Source organism: Ranitomeya variabilis, chromosome 6 (genome assembly GCF_051348905.1).
Source record: "Ranitomeya variabilis isolate aRanVar5 chromosome 6, aRanVar5.hap1, whole genome shotgun sequence".
Lineage (NCBI taxonomy): Eukaryota > Metazoa > Chordata > Amphibia > Anura > Dendrobatidae > Ranitomeya > Ranitomeya variabilis.
Window position 1 is genome coordinate 523,913,344 of NC_135237.1, and position 22,895 is coordinate 523,936,238.

At 43.6% G+C, this 22,895-nt stretch overlaps 1 protein-coding gene across 6 annotated transcripts in view; it reads left to right on the plus strand.

Moving 5' to 3' along the window:
• The window catches only part of EMC2 (ER membrane protein complex subunit 2), a 61,454-nt gene extending 38,903 nt beyond the window's left edge, over positions 1-22,551 (plus strand). For 3 of the 6 annotated variants that reach the window (XM_077271077.1, XM_077271078.1, XM_077271079.1), the window contains exons 7-12: positions 4,975-5,060; positions 5,219-5,278; positions 7,927-8,008; positions 8,775-8,885; positions 9,662-9,766; positions 21,885-22,551. In XM_077271077.1, coding sequence (XP_077127192.1) covers positions 4,975-5,060; positions 5,219-5,278; positions 7,927-8,008; positions 8,775-8,885; positions 9,662-9,766; positions 21,885-21,971 — 531 coding nt within the window. In that variant the 3' untranslated portion in view covers positions 21,972-22,551. Of the gene's footprint in view, positions 1-4,974; positions 5,061-5,218; positions 5,279-7,926; positions 8,009-8,774; positions 8,886-9,661; positions 9,767-15,849; positions 15,997-21,884 lie in introns of those variants that run through there. The other 3 variants (XM_077271075.1, XM_077271076.1, XM_077271074.1) reach the window with 2 other exon arrangements.
• Positions 22,552-22,895: the final 344 nt, after the last annotated feature.

Sequence of the window (22,895 nt, forward strand, 5' to 3'; positions counted from 1 at the left end):
AGACACATTTAAAGAGATCCTGTCACCAGGTTTGTCCAATAGGAGATACAGCCTCCACCTTTCAGGGCTGATATCCATATAAGCCCCCAACCCGACCTGAAAGATAAGAAAAAAAGCTTTTATTATACTCACCTGCGGGGCGGGGCGGTCCGAGGGGTGTCCCTCTTCTTGCGATGGCGTCCTCCTTGCTTCATGTCCCTACATCATCCACAGTCTCCCGGCATCGCTCTCCTGCGCAGGCGCACAATTCTCTCCCCTCCAGGTGTTCTGGACCAGTTGAAGCGTATACCACACGAAACGGCTGTAGTCCATTAACCTAACCAGTTCGTCTTGCAATTATCCTGCCCTCTGTAACCATGTCCACAGCACGTTGTTACAATAAAGGACAAAGGTGTTTTTTTTTACTGGAAGACTTGTTTGGTGCTGCTATTTTCTTCCTGTTTGGATTTCCACTCATGTTGTTTTTCAAGCAAGCACGCCTTATTCCTGTGGATTACCATTTGGTGGGGTTGTCGACTCAGCTCATCCTACTGGACTCTGCTAAGACTGCTCAAACAGTGAGTACTCACCTGTTTCTTAGTGCCATTCAGCTTTTTTTCTTGTTTTTTAATGGGCTGGACCAAGAAGAGTGCCCCCAGGACTGCACCGCCTCGCCCCCCAGGGGAGTATAATAAAGGCTCTTTTTCTTGTCTTGCAGGTCGGGTTGGGGGCAGATATACAGCTGGTGACAGGTTCCCTTTAATAGTCTCCAGTGTATCCTCTATACTGTTAATCGAAATCCGGCAACCCCTTTGACACTTCCTATCACTTTTCAGCCTGTGCTGTGTGCACTTGGTGTAGTCAGCAGTAGTGATGAGCAAGCGTGCTGGGATAAGGTGTTATCTGAACATGCTCTTGTGCTAACCAAGTGACTTTGGCGTCACTTATATCCGAGTCCCTGTGGCTGCATGTCTCGCGGCAGGCAATCCCTGCTGTCGAACAGCCCGAAACATGCAGCCGCCAGGAACTGGACATATTATTCGAGCACGCTGAAGACACTCTGTTAGCACCGAGCATGCTCAGATAACACCTTATCCCAGCACGTTCGCTCACATAATGATCAGAGGGCAGGTATAGTTTTCAGACCAATGCCCCCCGGTAGAAAACACGTAGGGTTTCATTGAATGACATCATGCAGAGATTGAAATTAATGAGGGATATTGAAAGTCTTATTTCTTATAACTCTGAGCTGTTAGGGTACATTCACACTGGTCGTATTTGCAGAAAATTGCCAAACGCTGGTGTCATTGCAGAGATGCTACAGATTTGATGCACATTTCACCCCCTTTTTTTTTCTCTTTAGATGAACGCCTCTTTGTTTTGTTACTCGCCAAATTAAGATAAATGATCAGCTCGGCGTTCCCTAAACTGTTGGGCTATGGTGTTGGGCAGACAGCGCCGGTAACACTGACTCCGGCAAGCTAGCGGTGGAGCAATCCCACGTAATGTGCTACTGGACAGTCGTCAAAACAGTCTGGTCCAGTCTCCATGACAAGCCCTGTAAATCATCCTAGATCCTGATACATTACTGGAAAAATCACTTAACCGCACGACCAATTAAATCCTCCGCGCGCAGCGAGCCGAGGGAAGAGGGATTTTCATTCTAAGGTATTTTTGTAAGTTAAATCCACATGGCCAAGATGTCTGTAGCTGCAAAAATGAAACCGTGATCCGGTCCAATTTGTTTAGCCTGTTTACATTCCCAGCTATTTATACGTGTGTACTTACATTGGGGGTAGTATTCCCAGGCCGAGCTGTAAAAAGCTAAAACACAAGTCTTCTGTATGGTGCGTGTATGTGGTATTAGTGCCGCTGGTTGTCTGTGATTGTGATTGGAGAGAGGGGTTTGCTGCTGTTTGTTTTTTTTATTTTACCCAGAAATCATGATCCCCTTGTCCCTAGGCCATGTCTGGTATTTTATGTTCGCATAATTCATGGAAGCTGCAATACCGGCCTTTGCCTAGGAGTAAGAGTGGCGCTATTTCTGCATCATCTTTGTATTCCACCAATATATTCCAAAGCACTTCTATAAATCAGAGGGTACACATACAAACAATATCAGACATTATAGAGTAACACATAGGTCACCAATTCAGAGAAGAGGAGTGAGCGCCCTGCGCATACAGCTTACAATAAGGGCCAGGCATCATTATAATATGTGACGCTGCATGAGGTGGTCACCAGCCAGTATCTGTGTATATGTGAGTGCATGACATGTGGGGGAAACGGATGATAGAGAAGACCAGATTCCGAGGAGAAATGTAGTAAGAAGATATTAAGTAATGTTGGATTAGGCCTGACTAAAATGTTGTATTTGTAGGATACTCTGAAAACTAGGTATACTGGGGATTAATCGGAATGTCTGGGGTAGCGCATTCCGGAGAACTGGTGCAGCCTGAGGAAAGTCTCGGGAGACAGATTAGAAGATGTTAGTCTTAGTTCTTAAACAGAACAGAGAGCACAGGTAATGATGCGATGCAGAACTATGGAGAGCACAGACAGGGTGGTAGATGGAGATGAGGGGGGAGATGTAGGGTGGTGCAGCACTGTGGAGAGGACAGGTAGGGTGGTAGACAGATATGGGAGGAGATGTAGGGTGGTGCAGCACTGTGGAGAGCACAGAGTGGTAGACAGAGATGATTGAGGAGATGTAGGGTGATGCCGCACTGTGGAGATCACAGGGTGGTAGACAGATGAGGAAGGAGATGTGGGGTGGTGCAGCACTGTGGAGATCACGGTGGTAGACAGAGATGAAGGAGGAGATGTGGGGTGGTGCAGCACTGTGGAGATCACAGGGTGGTAGACAGATATGGGAGGAGATGTAGGGTGGTGCAGCACTGGAGAGGACAGGTAGGGTGTTAGACAGATATGGGAGGAGATGTAGGGTGGTGCAGCACTGTGGAGATCACAGGGTGGTAGACAGATATGGGAGGAGATGTAGGGTGGTGCAGCACTGTGGAGAGGACAGGTAGGGTGGTAGACAGATATGGGAGGAGATGTAGGGTGGTGCAGCACTGTGGAGATCACAGGGTGGTAGACAGAGATGAAGGAGGAGATGTGGGGTGGTGCAGCACTGTGGAGATCACAGAGTGGTAGACAGATATGGGAGGAGATGTAGGGTGGTGCAGCACTGGAGTGGACAGGTAGGGTGGTAGACGGATATGGGAGGAGATGTAGGGTGGTGCCGCACTGTGGAGATCACAGGGTGGTAGACAGATATGGGAGGAGATGTGGGGTGGCGCAGCACTGTGGAGATCACAGGGTGGTAGACAGATATGGGAGGAGATGTAGGGTGGTGCAGCACTGTGGAGAGGACAGGTAGGGTGGTAAACAGATATGGGAGGAGATGTAGGGTGGTGCAGCACTGTGGAGAGCACAGAGTGGTAGACAGAGATGATTGAGATGTAGGGTGGTGCCGCACTGTGGAGATCACAGGGTGGTAGACAGATATGGGAGGAGATGTGGGGCGGCGCAGCACTGTGGAGATCACAGGGTGGTAGACAGATATGGGAGGAGATGTAGGGTGGTGCAGCACTGTGGAGAGGACAGGTAGGGTGGTAGACAGATATGGGAGGAGATGTAGTGTGGTGCAGCACTGTGGAGAGCAGAGTGGTAGACAGATATGGGAGGAGATGTAGGGTGGTGCAGCACTGTGGAGAGGACAGGAAGGGTGGTAGACAGATATGGGAGGAGATGTAGGGTGGTGCAGCACTGTGGAGAGCAGAGTGGTAGACAGATATGGGAGGAGATGTAGGGTGGCGCCGTACTGTGGAGATCACAGGGTGGTAGACAGATATGGGAGGAGATGTAGGGTGGTGCAGCACTGTGGAGAGGACAGGTAGGGTGGTAGACAGATATGGGAGGAGATGTAGTGTGGTGCAGCACTGTGGAGTGCTAGACAGAAGATGTGGGGGATGTAGGGTGGTGAAGCACTTGATGAGCACAGTTAGGGTAGTAGGGGGAGGAGATGTTGGGCGGTGCACTGTGGAAAGCTGTGTTTGAGAAGTTTATGTTCTATTCTGTATGGATGGACCACCAGTGCAATGACTGGCAGAGGGTGGATGCAACTGTGTAGCGGCTGTACAGAAATGAGCCTGGCTGCTGCAGTCTGGAAAGATAGAGTTTAGTAAGAGGGAGATCAATGTTTAATATAATTATAATAGTGATTTGCAGTAATCCAGTAATCTGAGTTACAGAGGGTTTTGGCATGGCTACGTAAGAAAAGGGCATTTTCTGGAGACCCCTGTGATCAGTGGACCTTTTTCCCTACTGTCCCTTTGCAGAGCTGCACCTTCCATAGACGGTGGCCATTATCTAGTTTACGATACGTCTTTGGTGTCTAGATTTTCAGTTTTACTTAGAAATGTAATGAAACCATTTAGAAAGCGAACAAGCATGTACAAGACTTTACAGCAGAGCTGAAGAAATCCCACTTTGTCTGTTCATGTAGATTATTTTTTTTTCTATTGGCCACTAACTCTTTTGATATCTCATTGCCGGGCCAGTGAATGGGTCAGTTGGCTGCTTAAGTCTCCGGTATTATGTCCGTCTCTGGCTTAGTGCTATTACAAGCCCCTTAAATTTCCTCTGGGGCCAGTGAAAGCTTTATCCCCCTGCAGAGATTATTGCGGTGACAGGAAGGAGCGGTCCAGCCGTGAATGGGACCCCAGGATTAGCCTTCCCCGCTGGTTTGTAATTACTCCATTCTGACGGGACACTTCTTTGGATGAAGCGATGCATGGTGTCGGTATCAATAGGCGGGCATACGTAATGTGATCGCTGGATGAGTTTTGCATTGTGTCGGTGGAACAGCATAGCGTGTGTTTATATACTCCGGCCAAACACTGAAATTCCTCTGGCATTGAGATAATAATTTGCACAGGCAAATTGCTTTCTTTACCGACAGTCTAATCCTTTCTTAATGTCAACCTATAGGCGACAAGAAAGAGGAAGATTGCCATTCGCAAGGCCCAGGGGAGAAATGCCGAGGCAATCCGAGAGCTGAATGAGTATCTGGAACAGTGAGTGTTTTACAAGGGGATTTTGTTTTGCACTTCTGCTATATATTATTTTTTAATTAAAATGGAATTTGCATTTAATTTCGCTTCTTGTCTACTTCCAATAATCTATCCTTTCCCACCCTTCCCATATTCCTCATTCATCTGACCTTCTCGTTCAGATTCGTAGGTGACCAAGAAGCTTGGCACGAGCTGGCGGAACTTTATATCAATGAACTTGAGTAAGTCACAGATTTCCTAGAAGATGATCTGTAAGATCCTTATATCATGATCTTGAATGTATCACCTAGCCACAGGATCGGTGGGAAGTGTCAGATCGCTGGAGGTCACACAACCAACAGTGATCAGGGCGGTCCTGGCCGTATCGTCAGTCCTTACGGCTTAAATAGTCATGATGGTGAACATGCTAGATGGTCGGGTTCCCCGCAATCAATGGGTGCAGACACATGACGGTATCATCCCCAACACAGACAGGCCACAAAGGTCAATACAACTGCAGTCCTTATACCAAAAGTAATAGTGCCACAGGAATATATGAGGCTGTAGGGCACGGTCTTGTGAATGTGCCCGTACAGTAATCATCTATCCTGTGGATAGGCGGTTCCTTATTCCCATCTCGTACATTTATTTATACATGCTATTAATTTACACTATCAGTTGGACCTGCATTGATCTTGAGAACAGGGATCGTGGCTCGGTAGGCCCACTTGCCATACAAATGAATGGGAATTCCACCATCTTTCCACTGGCAGCAGCGTACGTCGGGGCCCAGCTATCCTATCTTGCGCAGACTCCATAAATGTATGAAATGGGAAATAAAAATAAAAGATTCACATCTATTTATATGTGTATATGTAATATTTTGTATCTTGTATTTTTTTTTTTCACTAGCTGCAGTCCAAGCGGAGTATTACCTACCCTGGTTGAGTGCGGAGTCTCTGCCCCTGCCTCTGTTTTTCCACATTGACGGCGCTGCGGCCAATCAGTGAGCTCATCGTTGTGCCACTGACCTCAATGGCTGCAGCAAAAAAGATACCAGAGTACCCGTGCTGGACCCGGGCAGGATAAGCAATACTCTGTCTGTTTTTTATTGTTCTCACAGCCTTCGAAAGAAAGTTTTCTGAAAGGAGCGAGACAACCCTTTTTAAGAAAACCTTAAAATTGTATCCTGGTCGTATGATGGGCACAAAGGTACCAGCTTTGTGGTTCTGTGTAAAATCTCACCCACACCCTGCGGAGAGAACCTGCAGTGTAAAGCGACCGGCGCTGCTGATCCGCAGATTGTCCATTTTTGCTGTGGATTTTTCACTGCAATAGGTGATAATTCTGCAGCCTTTCCTCTACGATATCCTCGGGGAAATCTGCACCACTTGGTGTTTTTTCTGAGGATCGTCTGTCTGCTGCAGAGATTCAGCACCAGGAATGAATCGTACATCTGTGTTCCCATCACTCCACCAGGACTGGCTTTTATCCACTGGAAATACACAGTATATGGTCCTGCTGAATGGTGGAGAGGAGGAATAGATGCAGAAAAATTATATTGAGAATTGTATATTCCTTTATTGTACAATAGAGTAATCTTTACTGTCTAATTCCAGAACACTACTTTTACAGGGGTTGTCAGATTAGAAAAACGTGGCTCTTCTCTTCCAGGAACGGCGCCATTAGCTGCTTCTGGTACTAGAATGGGACTGAGCTGCAGTACTGCAAGCAGCCTACAGTCAAGAGTGGCGCTGCTTTTGGAAAGGTCAACCTTTTCTTTTCTCAAAATCTTGTACACCTCTCTAAAGGATGTGGACATGTTTGTGGGCATATATTTTTTTTCTTGCTTGCATTTATGTTGGTCTAAAAATAAATTGGGTCCTGTCTCTGAAGATGTGCACACGTCTTTTTACCAGTCTTATTTTATTTTTCTGAAACCTTTTATTAAAAAAAAAAAAAAAAGTAAAAAAATCAAATTTCGTAATTGCTCAGATTTGCTAAATCTACATTTTTATGGGTCATTACACCCAGACGTGGTTGCGGTGGGCTCACAATCATTGGACCGAAGAGAATTAAGGGGGTCAGCAAAAATTAGCAATATTTACCTGCGGCCGTAGTGGTTTTCTGGTGGTCATTATCATGTGAAACATGGTCACCAGTCTAATTGGAAGTGCAGCTGCAGGGAGAAAATGAAGTGTCAGGCTATGTGCACACGATGCGGATTTGCTGCGGATCCGCAGCGGATTTTCCCACGCAGAAACGCTGCAGATCCGCACTGTGATGTACAGTACAATGTTAGTTAATGGGGGAAAAAAAAGCTGTGCAGACGGTGCGGAAAAATCTGTGTGGAATTGCTGCGGATTTCAAAGAAGTGCATGTCACTTCTTTTGTGCGGATCTGCAGCGTTTCTGCACCCCTCCATGTTAAAAATCCCCAGTGGCAAAATCCGCAGCAATTCCGCATAAAAACTGCACAAAATCCGCATAAAAGCCACGGCAAATCCGTGGCTGCGGATTCTGCCAGGAGATGCGGATTTTGTGCAGAAAATTCTGCACCTCTTTTTCCTACGTGTGCACATAGCCATATTCTCCCTGGAGATTAGTGCTACACCTGCAGATGAAAAGCATTTTCTTGCTCACTGGTTCCCATAAAAAAGGTCAGTAGCTGCTGGTTGTCTGAGTCAGATGCCCTCCTGATATGACTGCAGGGCCCAAAAGTCTCCATACAATGGCGACACGGCTTCATTAATTTTCTGCTGGCAGGAAAGTCAACAATAAGTTTTTTTCCCTTTATGAAGCCCATGAAACTTGCACACAAGTAAATTGATTTACATATAATTTTCAACAATGATTTTTGGTATTTATTTTTCCACTTTCTTCCCATGCAGTTATGCAAAGGCTGCTTTTTGTCTGGAGGAACTCATCCTGACGAACCCGCACAACCACTTCTACTACCAGCAGTTTGCTGAAGTGAGTGTTCACACAAGGCGATTTTTGCACCTTTTACATATCCGAAAATGTATGTCAGACCGGCCTGGCGGCGGTAACCCTTTTACCTGATTCATGATTACCTTTGCTTCTTTTTTTGTCTAATTTTGTTCTTTCTTTTTTTCTTATTTTATTTGCGCCTTCTTTAAAATATACGCTATTTGTTTTCCTGCTTGTTTTTTTTTTGTTTGTTTTTTGTTTGTTTCTTTTTGTTTACCCTTGGGGACAGTGGGAGTTAGGGTTTCCAGGTGTGTTTGGCAAATTCATCAATTATGACTTTAGGAAAAAAAAAAAACCGTGCACTTTTTAATTTTTATTTTTTTTAACAAAATTTGCGACATTTAAGCAGAACGTGCAAAAATGGTTATAGACAAAACTAAAGCGCCAAATTTATGGACCCTCGCACCATTTTGAGGAATTTAGCACAAAAATGTAGCATAAAATAGTTACTGAACAAAACACACAAGATTATTCTGGGCCTATGTTCACGTGCAAAAAATGTCAATATGCACTAATCTGATTGAGCATGTAATTTTCAGTTGGCACCTACACCCGTCCACCATGGAGGAGTACAACTGTTGACTGAACGTCACCTCTTTTCAGATTTTTTTCTCTATTTAAGGCGATGAATTTCTGCTTTTCCTTTTATCAGAGGGACTGGTAACAGCAGTGTCCGACCTGCTGCATAGCGCGTCAGTTTTCCATTGTTTTATAGACCCTTATTGTTGCGCGTGTCTTTATTTTACAGGTGAAGTACACTCAGGGTGGACTTGAAAACCTCGAGATGGCTAGGAAATATTTCTCCCAGTCTCTGAAGCTGAACAACCGCAATATGAGAGCTTTATTTGGCCTTTATATAGTAAGTGACTAGGACGCTCTGATGAACTGTGAGCAGATAGCCGCCTTCTATATTACTCCTATTTCCTTTACTCCTTTCTGTTTAATAAATATTAATAATTTCCCTTCCGTTCACATTTGGGCTAATAGCTTGTCCCATCTTTTCTATAAGTTAAAGCTCCAGCACAGCGGGGTTTTTTTTTTCCAGCGATGGAGTGGCGCTTTAAATGTAAACCCCCCTGAGGTTACACCAGACCGACTAATCAAAAGCGGAGTTGGTGGTGCCGACCAGTAGGAGGTGGGTCACATGGCTCTGGTCCAGCAGTCATGGAGTACTGACCTGGCCGCTAGACAAGAGTCCTGCGAATCAATTCTCATCTCATGTTCTCACTAGTAATAACAATATTTGGGGCAGAACTTGGCTGATAATGTTGAGTATATTTGGCCGTTTGCTTATCAAAATGGACCACATGGACCATTTATATAGTCACTATAGGTGCACCAGGGACTTCCACCCCTACAACCATCAGGGCCTAATGGCCAATGCTCTGGAAATTCAGAGTATTTTTAATTATTATTTTGCAGCACTTTGGGAAAGAGACACCAGGAGCAGTGACCCTGTCACTTCTTGACGTTGAGGATTAGTGGGGATCCCAGACTCGGGGATAATTCTGCTCGTCCATGAAATGTTTTGCAGCCCATAATATTTCTGCAAAGTGCCACCAGAAGACCTTGGACTTATTGTACTTGGAGGTTCACCTCATAAATTACAAAATGACCTCTCTTGTCTCGTTGTAGTCATCACTCCACATCGCAGCTAATCCCAAGGCCAGCGCAAAAATGAAGAAGGACAATGTGAAATTTGCTACATGGGCAGCTAATCAAATCAAAAAAGCTTACCAGGTACATCATCGCTGTATTCCTTATCTTCATTGCATGAATTGACGTACTCTTCTGACTTTCTACGTTCACTTTGCAGTTGAACAATTTTGATATTTTTGTTCTTAACTAGTAAAAGTTTAATGGGAATGTCTGGGATTTAAAAAATAAAGTAAATTAAAAATAAAACATCCAAAAGGACAAGATGCACTATATTGGAAAAATATTGGGACACTTTTCTTAGATTTCCTTTTTTAAGAAAAATGGACCTCAAATGTTTAAGAAAATCACGTAGTACTCTTCCTCCTTGGTTCCAGTGCCGCCTCTTTGCTGCTCCACCCTTATGACTGCAGCGGAGACTGCTTACATCATCCTGCAGCCAATCACTAAGCTTAAGCAGCTCAGCCCCAGCCTCTAAGTTCAGTGATTGATGGCAGCGGTGAGGTGCACTCTCGACGTGACGTCACCGCTTCAGCCATAACACTGAGACTGGAACAAAGGTGGAGAGCCGGCACTGGACCCAGGTAGGGTAACTTATTGTGTTTAAAAAAACAAAAGTGAAAAACCCCTTTAATCATTGGGTTCAAGTTTTGCATTCTGACCCATTACTTTCCTGACTGCTGCTGCCAATCACTGGTCTCATTGTCCAACAATTGGCTGCTGATGCCCGTAATTGGTGGCATCCTCCACATGAATAATGTCTGTGCCGGAATTGTGAGGACCACCAGTGTACTACTGCACCATGTACAGAGTTGCAATATCCCAGCTCCATACACTGTCTACTTCCAGCAGCTTCTAGATCTGCCAATAGCTGATCCGCAATTGTTTGGTGTCGGGTCCTCCATCTTATGTGGATAACTGAACCGTCAGTCTCGGTGTACACCATGTTGCCTGCAAATGGAGCGTATTGTCTCCCCTTACACTTATTACATACATCATTGTGACGATGGTATAGTACCAGCTACCTCATGTAATAATTATGGTTGTATACAGATACAGTGGCTTTCAATAGTGTTTAATCCTCCCGCATTCTCCTATTAGCAATTTTTGCATTTTAGTACCTCACATCCTGGAATTTCACAGTTTTTTAGGGTTTGCATTAGTTCATGTAAAAAACATATCTACAACTGTGAACGTTTTTTTTTTTGTGTGAAGCAAACAACAAAACAAAATAACTGAGAATTTCAGTGTGCATAGCTATTTATCCCACTAAAGTCAGTACTTCATAGATCCTCCTTTTGTGGCAGTTTTGCCCATTCCTCAAAGCAAAACTGCTCTAGGTGTCTCAAGTTAGATGTTTCCTCTGGTGAACAGTAATCTTCCAAGTCTGACCACGGATTCTCAATTGGATTAAGGTCTGGACTTTGTCTAGGTCACTACAAAACATTTACATGTTTACCTTTAAATGACTGGAGTATGCTCTGGGTTATTGTCTTTTTGGAAGGTGAACCTCCGTCTCCGTGTCAAATCACTGACAGACTGAATCAGGTTTTGCTTAAGAACATGCCTGCATTTCCACCATCCATCTTCCTCTCAACTTAAACCATTTTCCCTCTCCCTGCTGCCGTAAAACATCCCCACAGCATGATGCTGCCACCACAGTGTTTCACTGTAGGGATGGTGTTCTTGGGTTGATGAGCTGTGTAGGTTTGGCGCCAGACATAGTGTTTTCTGTGGTAGCCAAAAAGTTAAATCTTAGTCGTATCTGACCACAGCACCTTCCTCCATACATTTGGGGAGTCTCCTGTCTTTTGGCAAACTCAAAATGAGCCTTAGAATTTTTGTGTGTAAGTAAAGACTTTTTTTCCCTGCCCACTCTTCCACAAAGACCACCTCTATCGAGTGTACGGCTTATTGTGGCTGTATGGACAGATACTCCAGACTCTGCTTGGGATCTTTGTAGCTCCTTTACTATTGCCTTTGGTCTTCGGCTGAGCGTTTTGGTGGGCGCCCTCTCTTGGAAGGCTTGTTGTGGTAGCATGTTCTTTCCACTTGATGATAATGGATTTGATGGTGCTCGGGGGAATCATCAGAGATTGGGATGTTTTGTTTGTTTTTATAACCCAACCCTGACTTGTTCTTCTCAACAACTTTGTCCCTGACTTGTTTCGAGATCTCCTTGGTCTTCATGGTGTTGTTTGGAGAACTCCTTGGTCTTCATGGTGTTGTTTGGAGATCTCCTTGGTCTTCATGGTGTTTGGTTACTGGTGCCTCTTGTTAATGGTGTTGCAGCCGCCTCTGTAGCCTTTCAGAAAAGGTAGTGTATATACTGACAGATTAGTGACACTTAGATTGCACAGAGGGGGACGTCCTGTCACTAAGCATTGGCACTTTTGAAGGTAATTGCTTAGATCAGGAAAGATATATATCTTGGTACCGTGTTAGCCAGTAGATAGAAAAATATTTAGAACTGAGAGTCCTCAGTGGTTGATACCTTTTAATGGCTAACTGAAAAGATGGTAACAAATTGCAAGCTTTCGAGACTACACAGGTCTCTTCATCAGGCATAGACTAATTCGTATCGAATTTGTATTAGTCTATGCCTGATGAAGAGGCAATTTGTTACCATCTTTTCAGTTAGCCATTAAAAGGTATCAACCGCTGAGGACTCTCAATTCTAAATATTTTGCTTAGATCAGAAATTTTTAGAAGCTTCATAGCAAAAGGGTGAATACATATACACGTGACAATTTTTTGTTTATTGGATCACATATTTTTCTCACTTCATTAGACTGATGCATCACGAACAAGTCGGATTAAAAAGCCAAGAGGGTGAATACTTTCGCAAGCCGCTGTATTTGCCTCACTCCTTTATGTGATGCACATCCAACATTGGTCATTCCTTCTTCGGAGAACTGCTTGCTTTTTGGCATTCTTGGTCAGCGGTTTTGCGTGCCTTAAAAGAGGGAAACTGTTGGCTACGAGATGCCCTATATTATTACTTAGACATCACTTTAATGAGATCCCATTCACTTTTTATTTTTCCAGTCAAACACTTTTTTTTTTGGACAGGTTATTGAATTTTAATACCCCCGAACCATGTTTATAATTGTAGATGTGGCGGAGCTGCGATCATTTTGGTGTAACCACTTCAGGTTGCTCCTTGTGATTAATGTAGACAGACTAATTGCTTGTCAGAGAAAATGACCTCCGTCAGCTGGTTGTAAGCCGGTGATTGGAATTATGTTTGACATCTACAATATATAAGAATTCTTCGAGAGCAACTCGTCCAAGTACAGCTAAGTCCCGGCGGCCCAACTTTACTAGAAACTTGGATTTTGCCGATTCTAATATAAATATTGTTTTTGCACACTGTCTTTTTAATCAGCATGTGGATCTTTTGGCTTCTAGATACCATCTTTTTACACTCCTCAACAGTGAAATTGCAATAGCAAAAAGGAAAGTTGTGAGATTATGGAAATCGCAAATGGTGGAAAAAATGGAAGCAAGAATTTTCAAACATCTCAATTTATTTAGTATTGAGTATGAGTCACCTTCAGAAATCCTGCACTTACGGTATATCCTTGTCTGCCATCAATGAGGTTATTAATGGTTGTCTAAGGAATGTTCTGCCACTGAATGCACTTGGGCAAATCATCAAGATCCACTGCTGGCAGCTCCTTTCCACCAGCTCAGTCTTACATTGATTTGTTTGCGAATCCAGTGGTAAGGCCATTTTTCCAAAATATCCCAGGAACTGTTTTTCAATATGGCAACACCAGGCCGCTTATTGCTGTTGCTACTTTGAGCAGCCTAAACGTACTACAATGGCCTGCAGCGTCACCGGACTTGTCTCATATCGAACACATCTGGGACATCATTGGAAGACAATTACAAAGGAGCTGCCAGCAGTGGGTTTTGATTATTTGCATTCAGCGTGGCAGGACGTTCTTCAGACAACCATTAATAACCTCATTGATAGCAGCTAAAGCTCTAAATGTCGGGATTTCTGCACTTTGCGCTCATACTCAATACTAAATAAATCAAGTTGTTTTTCTATTTTCTATTTTTTGTCATCATTTGCATGTCATTAACATGTCTGTGTCCTGTGATTACTAGATCTCCACTACTTTAGATTTTTTGTGTTGCAATGTCGATGTTGAAGTGAGTTTACAGTTTTACACTAAACCCTATTACATACATTTTTTATTTGGACTCTGATTCGAAGCGAAACAACATGGTAAAGACATTGCATCCAAGGCAAATGCCAATGGTCTAAAATTAGGCATAAATTTAACAGATAATCCCAAATTTGTAAACTATTCCCTTTTCATAGGGTAGGGGATAACTACCTGACCACTGGGAACCCCATTGATCTTGAGAACGGGCCTGGCCTGGCATGTATGTTTTCTCCCTAGGAAGAAGAACGTACCGTAAGCCACTGCCAGAAACACCTCATGGTGGTGGCGATTTATCGCCCCAAAAAAACAAAATACAAGTTGTCAGGTATTGCAGCATGGCTACATTTAAGTGAAAGAGGCTGAGCTGCAGTACCACACATGACCTGTAGGCAGTGGTGGCACTGTTTCTGGAAGAAATCAGATATATTTTTCTAATCCTATATAGTCTCTAGAAGTCGGGTCTTTGCTACTACAACTTCAACTCTTTTAGGAAAGCTTTCTGCTACATTTTGCAACATGTCTGCAGGGAGGGATTTGGCCATTTTCAGCAAAGGACATTAATCTAGTTGACAGATTGTATTATATCGCTACACTTTTTACTCCACCGTTGACCCATCGCAGGTACACAAGGCAAGTGTACTATACCCCATAATAGAAATAAGTTGTAGAGTTCATGGCTCTGGAGGCTCATGATTCCTCCCAACACCATGGAGAAGGTGACTGATGCTCCGAATGGTTGGACTGGGACTTCCTCGTTCCATCTGACGCTGGTCTTTTTCTTCACTTTTTCAGTTCCACAATCCAGTCACCTTTTAGAATTAATAAAATACGAAGCTTCATCACACAGATGATCATCATGTCACAAGAACGAGGCAAATCGTAAATTTTTTCCATTGGAGTTCAGATCTATTCACTTCTGTCTCACCCTCATTGATCTGATCGGCGGGGACGAGGAGTGTCTGACCCCCATTGATCTGATTGGCGGGGACGAGGAGTGTCTGATCCCCATTGATCTGATTGGCGGGGACGAGGAGTGTCTCACCCCCATTGATCTGATTGGCGGGGACGAGGAGTGTCTGACCCCCATTGATCTGATTGGCGGGGACGAGGAGTGTCTGACCCCCATTGATCTGATTGGTGGGGACGATTGATCTCATAGCCAATGATTTTTTTTTTTCCTACACCAGATACAGCCCCACCTCTGTTGAAAAGCTGTGTTTGACATTACAGATCACCACCTTCCAATTATCGTATATACTCGTGTATAAGCCGACCCGAGTATAAGCCGAGGCACCTAATTTTGCCATGAAAACTGGGAAACTTATTGACTCGCGTCGGGTATGCATTGTCCCCTGGTTTGCATGGCTCCCCGTCCTTTTCTGCATGGCTGCCCGTCCCTGCGCGCCCTCGCTGCTTCTTGTTCCGGTGCCAACAGTTCTTCCGGCCGAGCGATCATGTGTCCCCGCTCACTAAGGTAATGAATATTCACCTCTCTCCACGCCTATGGGAATGGAGAGAGGTGAATATTCATTACCTTAGTGAGCGGGCACCCGTAATAGCCCGGCGGCTGTAACTGTGCGCGCTATAAGAGAAATTAATATTCATTGTCAGTGCAGTGAATATTGATTTCTCTTTAGCAGCGGGCACAGGCTTTAACCGCAGCAGCCGGCTCCTGCCTCTGTGACCCGCTGCTCCGCCGCTCCCCCTCTGTGACCCGCTGCTCCGCCGCTCCCCCTCTCCTGCCGTCTTCTGTCACAATGACTCGTGTATAAGCCGAGTGGGGCGGTTTCAGCACAAAAAAATGTGCTGAAAAACTCAGTGTATATACGGTAGGCTGCAGTAATACTCGGCCAACAACACTTTTTTTAAATTTTATTTCTGTTTCCGCACAACCCACATTTAAGATCAGCATTTCTTTAGTTAACTACATTTTTTAAAAAATATATTTTTAGCAATATATATATAATTTTTTTTTTTTTAATGTAGCACTCAGAAATCCGACCTACTTTTTTCAAACGTCCCAGTGATTTTATCAAAAGATTCCCAGGAATTACGGCCGCTTTTTGTATCAAAGCGGTTTCTGGAAGGAATTGAAGCTCCCGTGGCAGCAGATTACGACCGTTCCTGTTTGCCTGGGAATTGAAGGAGAGCGTCAGAAGAAAAGAGGTTCTGTTCTCCTTCAGGCCGAGCGTGCTTCGAGTTTATCAGCCAGCAGAGTGGAAATAAAGAGTAACCCGTGTCGCTGGACAAAGCCTTTTATCTGAGCCGGCGGCAGCTGTGGGAGTATTGTAGGTGCATTACACCTAGAGCATTCAGACACGTCTGATAGAGCCATTATTAAGGCACCGGCGGCCGCTGCTCTGAAGAACAGATACGCCATCTCTGCCATTATGTGGTAGATGTAGGTGATGTATGGGGTGGAACACGGCAGCCCCATACGTAGTAGCCTCTGCCGAGTACTGTGAATGTGGGATAAAGTGCAGTACTCTGCAACAACCGACAATCAATAAGTAGTTTTCACATGACCGATTGGGGTGCCGGACCCCCATTGGTCTCATATACATGACCTATCCAATGGCCATCAGTTGTTAAAGTGGTATTCCCATCTCCAAGATCCTATCTCAATATGTAGTAGGTGTAATAATATCAAATACCTTCAATTAGAAATGTAGTCTAGTTCTTCAGATTCACTATGTCGATTGACTGATGCGTTGACTACCCACTGTATGAGTAATTTTCATCAAGACTTGGATGAAAAACACAGGCATGTCTTCTGGCCTTTTTTTTGGATCAATGGACATAAGCAATCTCATAGAACAAGAACCCTCTGTGTTCTATTTGTGAAATACACAGAACACATATGTGACTCATGGACGTCTGAGGCCTAATGCCAAAGATTATGCATTTTCTCCCTTTATTAGTCTGAAGAGTCTCTGAAAAATGGAATCTATCACCAGGTTTTTATCAGGTAGTATAACCCGGCCCCACCACTGATCCGTAGCCATCTGCCTATGCACAGTGTACATAGAAAGCTGCCAATCAGTGATGGGGGTGGGGGTTATACAGAGCTCATGAATATGGAGGACTACTTTAAGCAGATTTACCAGTTCCCTAGTGATATATATGTGTGTGTGTGTGTGTGTGTATGTGTGTGTATATATGTGTGTGTATATATATATATATATATATATATATATATATATATATATATATATATATATATATATATATATATATATATATATATATATATATATATATATATATATATATCCAAAAGTATTGACATCCCTGCAATTCTGTCAGATAATACTCAGTTTCTTCCTGAAAATGATTGCAAACACAAATTCTCTGATTATTATTATCTTCATTTAATTTGTCTTAAATGAAAAAAACACAAAAAGAATTGTTCTAAAGCCAAATTGGATATAATTCCACACCAAACATAAAAAAGGGGGTGGACAAAAGTATTGGCACCGTTTGAAAAATCATGTGATGCTTCTCTAATTTGTGTAATTAACAGCACCTGTAACTTACCTGTGGCACCTAACAGGTGTTGGCAATAACTAAATCACACTTGCAGCCAGTTGACATGGATTAAAGTTGACTCAACCTCTGTCCTGTGTCCTTGTGTACCACATTGAGCATGGAGAAAAGAAAGAAGACCAAAGAACTGTCTGAGGACTTGAGAAACCAAATTGTGAGGAAGCATGAGCAATCTCAAGGCGACAAGTCCATCTCCAAAGACCTGAATGTTCCTGTGTCTACCGTGCGCAGTGCCATCAAGAAGTTTAAAGCCCATGGCACTGTGGCTAACCTCCCTAGATGTGGACGGAAAAGAAAAATTGACAAGAGATTTCAACGCAAGATTCTGCGGATGTTGGATAAAGAACCTCAACTAACATCCAGACAAGTTCAAGCTGCCCTGCAGTCCGAGGGTACAACAGTGTCAACCCTTACTATCCGTCGGCGTCTGAATGAAAAGGGACTGTATGGTAGGAGACCCAGGAAGACCCCACTTCTTACCCCAAGACATAAAATAGCCAGGCTGGAGTTTGCCAAAACTTAACTGAAAAAGCCTAAAACGTTTTGGAAGAATGTTCTCTGGTCAGATGAGACAAAAGTAGAGCTTTTTGGGCAAAGGCATCAACATAGTCGGAGTTTCCCTGATGTTTTGGGGTTGCTTTGCTGCTTCTGGCACTGGACTGCTTGACCGTGTGCATGGCATTATGAAGTCTGAAGACTACCAACAAATTTTGCAGCATAATATAGGGCCCAGTGTGAGAAAGCTGGGTCTTCCAGCAGGACAATGACCCAAAACACACTTCAAAAAGCACTAGAAAATGGTTTGAGAGAAAGCACTGAAGACTTCTAAGGTGGCAGCAATGAGTCCAGACCTGAATCCCATAGAACACATGTGGAGAGATCTAAAAATGGCAGTTTGGAGAAGGCACCCTTCAAATATCAGGGACCTGGAGCAGTTTGCCAAAGAAGAATGGTCTAAAAGTCCAGCAGAGCATTGTAAGAAACTCATTGATGGTTACCGGAAGCGGTTGGTCGCAGTTATTTTGGCTAAAGGTTGTGCAACCAAGTATTAGGCTGAGGGTGCCAATACTTTTGTCTTGCCCATTTTTGGAGTTTTGTGTGAAATGATCCATGTTTTGCCTTTTGCTTCATTCTCTTTTGTGTTTTTTCATTTAAGACAAATTAAATGAAGATAATACTACCAAATAATTAGTGTTTGCAATCATTTTCAGGAAGAAACTGAGTGTTATCTGACAGAATTGCAAGGGTGTGAATACTTTTGGCCATGACTGTACACACACACACACACACACACACACACACACACACACACACACACACACACACACACACACACACACACACACACACACACACACGTATGTGTGTGTACATACATACATACATACATACATACATACATACATACATACATACATACATACATACATACATACATACTAGAAGTTGGAGACCGGTGGAAGACCATACGACTGCAGGACCAGATTAGGCAGGGCTTGATTGTCTGCTGTGTGGACACACAAACCTGACGTCGCTTCATTTTTGATGCTCTAGAACAATTTACAAAATGCGTTGCAAAGATTGGTAACATCTCTTAAAGGGTTTATCTGGGATGTTGCTTACTATTTTTTTGTTTCGGGCTAAGAACTTCCTGGCAGGTACTTGCTAACAACCTGCCTGTTCTGGCTCAGATTGGTCAGGGACCGCTCGTGCTGGCGATTCTTCTACTTCTGGTGATATCACGTCAACAGACCAGCTTCTTCTCTTCATGTCTGCTCAGTAGTCGATGTCATGCTGATTGACAGCCGACTCAGCTGGCTACCTATCAGCATGACATCGGCAGACAGGAAATTATTCTGGGGACTCACCGGCAGAGATCGTCGCTGGGCAGAACGAACAGGTAGTTGGCAACTACTTGCCTGTAAGTTCTTACCCTCATACAAAATAATAACCAAACTCCCGGATAACCTCTTTAACGGCACTATAGAACTTTGGAAAATCTAGTCTAGACATGTGAGAGATGATTTCGCAGAACCCTGTAGCGCACATACAATGCCGCCATGAATTAATCTAAAGCCTGCTGTACAATTACAAGAGAAGACCGAAAGCCTTGCCAGGACCGAAACCAAATCTCGCAGTCCAATAAAACAAGATATGTGTTGTAGCCAAGAAAGGAAACAAATAGCTGCAGTCTAATAAACTGCGATCCGTGGTGTAACCAGGACGTGGGACCGAGCAGATGCTTTTCCGTGCGCTCGTCCAATTCTTCCATTATTAAGTGATGGTGAAGACCTCAGCGGTACTTACCTTATCAAGCAGCGAGCGTGTAATAAAAGAGAAAAGCTGTTCCCGGCCAGTGATTGATCAGGTCGCGTAGCTGAAGGTCAGAAACAGGTTACCGGCAACTCCCAGCTCCTCGGTGGAACTGTTTCTTGATCACATAATCCTTCCCCACACATCGTACCAGACTTACTAAATGAATGGAAGTTTTAGGGGGGCGGCTCATAAATCACAGCTGTAATATTCAGCCTCTCTTGGTCTAAAGTGAACATTTAAACACTTAATACATTTTCGATATGGTTTCTTTCCCTGTACCAAAAGCAAATTGCACAAGTGTTCTCTAGAGAAATTTTCACTTTATTGCCTGTGTATTGCAAATGCGCCTTTCACTGACAAAAGCCAGCCTTTTTTACCTGCTTTAATATGTGCCGTGTAATCCGGCCGATGAGGGATGGAGGTTGTCAGGGCCGTTAGAAAACTCATTTTAAAAGCAGCATGAAGCACTCAGCAGCTTCTCCATTCAAAGGGCTTCAGTCAACTCCCAGAGCTGCCTGGCGGGGTAATTATAGGAAGATCTAATTGGCCGGACTTAATTTCTTCCTGAGTAAATGCTCCGGAGTGGAAATTAAACCTTTAGTTTAATGGTGTACTGGACTGTTAATCTTTCCTAGCGCTGCTGAGCTATCCAGTGGAGGATAATGGCTGCTCTTTGGCCCTTTTCTGTTGCGTAAGTTAAGTTTTAGGCCATTATTGTTGACCGTTTCTACATTTATTGGGAGAAAATGTTGAAAGAAAACAACACGTTTGCTTTTTTGCTACTTTTATTTTGAGTGGCGCTACTCGCTTCTAGGGGTCTACATTCAGCCGTTGCTGGTGGGGTGCTCCCAACGTCATTGTGTCTAGTTTTTTGAGATCTTCTTTCAACGCTTATGACTAGTGTTGAGCAACTCTGTTCGGAATCGGTCGCCGAATCTGAATTTGCCATATTGGTACCCTAATCGTGCCGAATTTGTTTGATCAGTTCCAAACATATTCATTCTTTTCTACTCCCATTGACCCCATTGACGTTCCGATAATATTGCAAGAACGATATTCGCAGCCGATCGTAATAGGAACCAAATTTTTTAAAAATTCTCTCAACTCTACTTATGACAATACCCATTTCAGGTAAGCTACATTTACTCTGAAAGATGATATATGGGCGTTATTATCCTCACTAATATTGCGCCATTAATTCCACTGCACTTTATAGAGCTGATCATCACTGTCCCCATTAGAGCTCACTATCTATATTCCCTAGCAATATGTCTGTGGAGTGCAGGAGGAAAGCCACACAAACACGGAGAGAACATACAAATTCCTTGCAAATGTTGTTCTTGGTGGGATTTGAACCCAGGACCCAAGCGCTGCAAAGTAAAAATGCTAACCACTGAGCCACCGTGTATAAGGCGGCTTATTCACAATCATCTTTCCGTGTAAACAGGTTGCTGATGAATGGGCAAAATGCTTGTTAAGCTGTGTCGTTGTATAGTGCTGAATATCATCGGCAGCGCATCATCCTGTGTAAACAGGACTCTCGCTGCCGAGAGCGATTGCAGCTCATGTTCATTGAGCGATCTATTACAGAGCGCACATCATTTACTTTGCTCTATCTCTGTGAACAGGCTTTTAATTGCTCAATAATCAGTAAATATTTAACGCTGCAAAATCGTACATTGTAAATGGACCTTAACCCCTAAAACTCACTGTTACCGCTCTTGGAAATTTATGAATTAATTGACCACTGATTGTAACCGTCACCCTTCACAGTACTGTCGATATGAAGGCTCCACCATTGTTTCCAGTCTTTGTAGTGTATTGGGAAGAGTATCGAGTTTAGTGTGAACTATGAGACTTGCAGAGACACCGTGCAACTGCAAACTGGTCCAGGTCACTATGTTTACATCCTAGCGGTCAGTCACAGTAAGTGAACGCTTCCCTCTCCCATTGTGCCTGTATCATGCAAGACAATATAGTGGACAACTGGAAACTTTTCAGAAAAAAATAAAAAAAAAGATTTGATTGGAGATCAGTATTATCATCCTAGGCCCCAGCAAATGTTTGAATGTTGAAGTCCACTCAAGCGGTTCCATAAAAATAGCTTCGTTCTGAGCTCTTGCAAATGTGAATTAATTAATAATTCTCCTTCTTCTCAGCTTGCAGGCCGTACCATGACGGACTCGCAGATGTCTCTAAAGGCAGTAGAAAACATGCTGGAAACTTTACAGATTACACAGTCCTAAAATCTCAGTGCTGCCACCTGACGAGACGTTCCATTAACCCATCTACAGAGCATCGCGTGCCCGTAAGATGTACGGAGCGGGAGCAGAGGGATTTATACAGTCCGCTTCGCCAAGACCCAGTGACCTCGCTGCGAGTTGAAGATCGACGACTGTTTCTTTTTTTTTTTCTTGTCCTTGATTTTACTAAAGATAATCAGACACTATGTTTAAAAGTCCACTTAGAAATTGCTGTGAATCACAGAACCATTTTATGACAACATAGTGTATACATATTTCGTGATCAGAATATGGACTGCGATCCAAGGACTGGCCATGGGTCTCCTGAAACAAATTTGACATCTTCATAGGCACGTATGAGGCTGCGGAGTTCAGGCCGCAAGACCCCCGGCCGGTCCATTGGATCGTGAAACATAAATCTTGGAGTCCAACCTTACAAAGGACCTTCATCTTCGGTCTTCAGACAGCACTACTATGAAGATGGTGGGGGCATCAATTTATCATTTTAAAGACGTGAATCACAAAAATAATAGTTTATTTAATGTTCACAATTATGATAAAATCTTGCTTGCACCCCCAAAAATGAGTCTAGTTACTGCCTTATTTTGCCAATCTTCACGTGCTCTATTGTACTCGGTTTACTCACGACATACCAATTAGGCACTTCATTTCTTTGGACCTGTTTTACATTTTCATTAGGCTGACTAGGTGTACTAAAAATGGCTAATTTAGACATTCTCATTCTAAAACTCTATGGTGTGATAAAGTTCACATGATAAACCCGTCGCCATAAACCATCTACAAAACTTTATAGGGCTGGACTGGTTCAGTCAACCTTAAAGGAACCTGTCACCCCCAAAATCGATGATGAGGTTAGCCCCCGATGTTACCTGAAAGAGGAGAAAAAGGTTATATTATACCCACCCA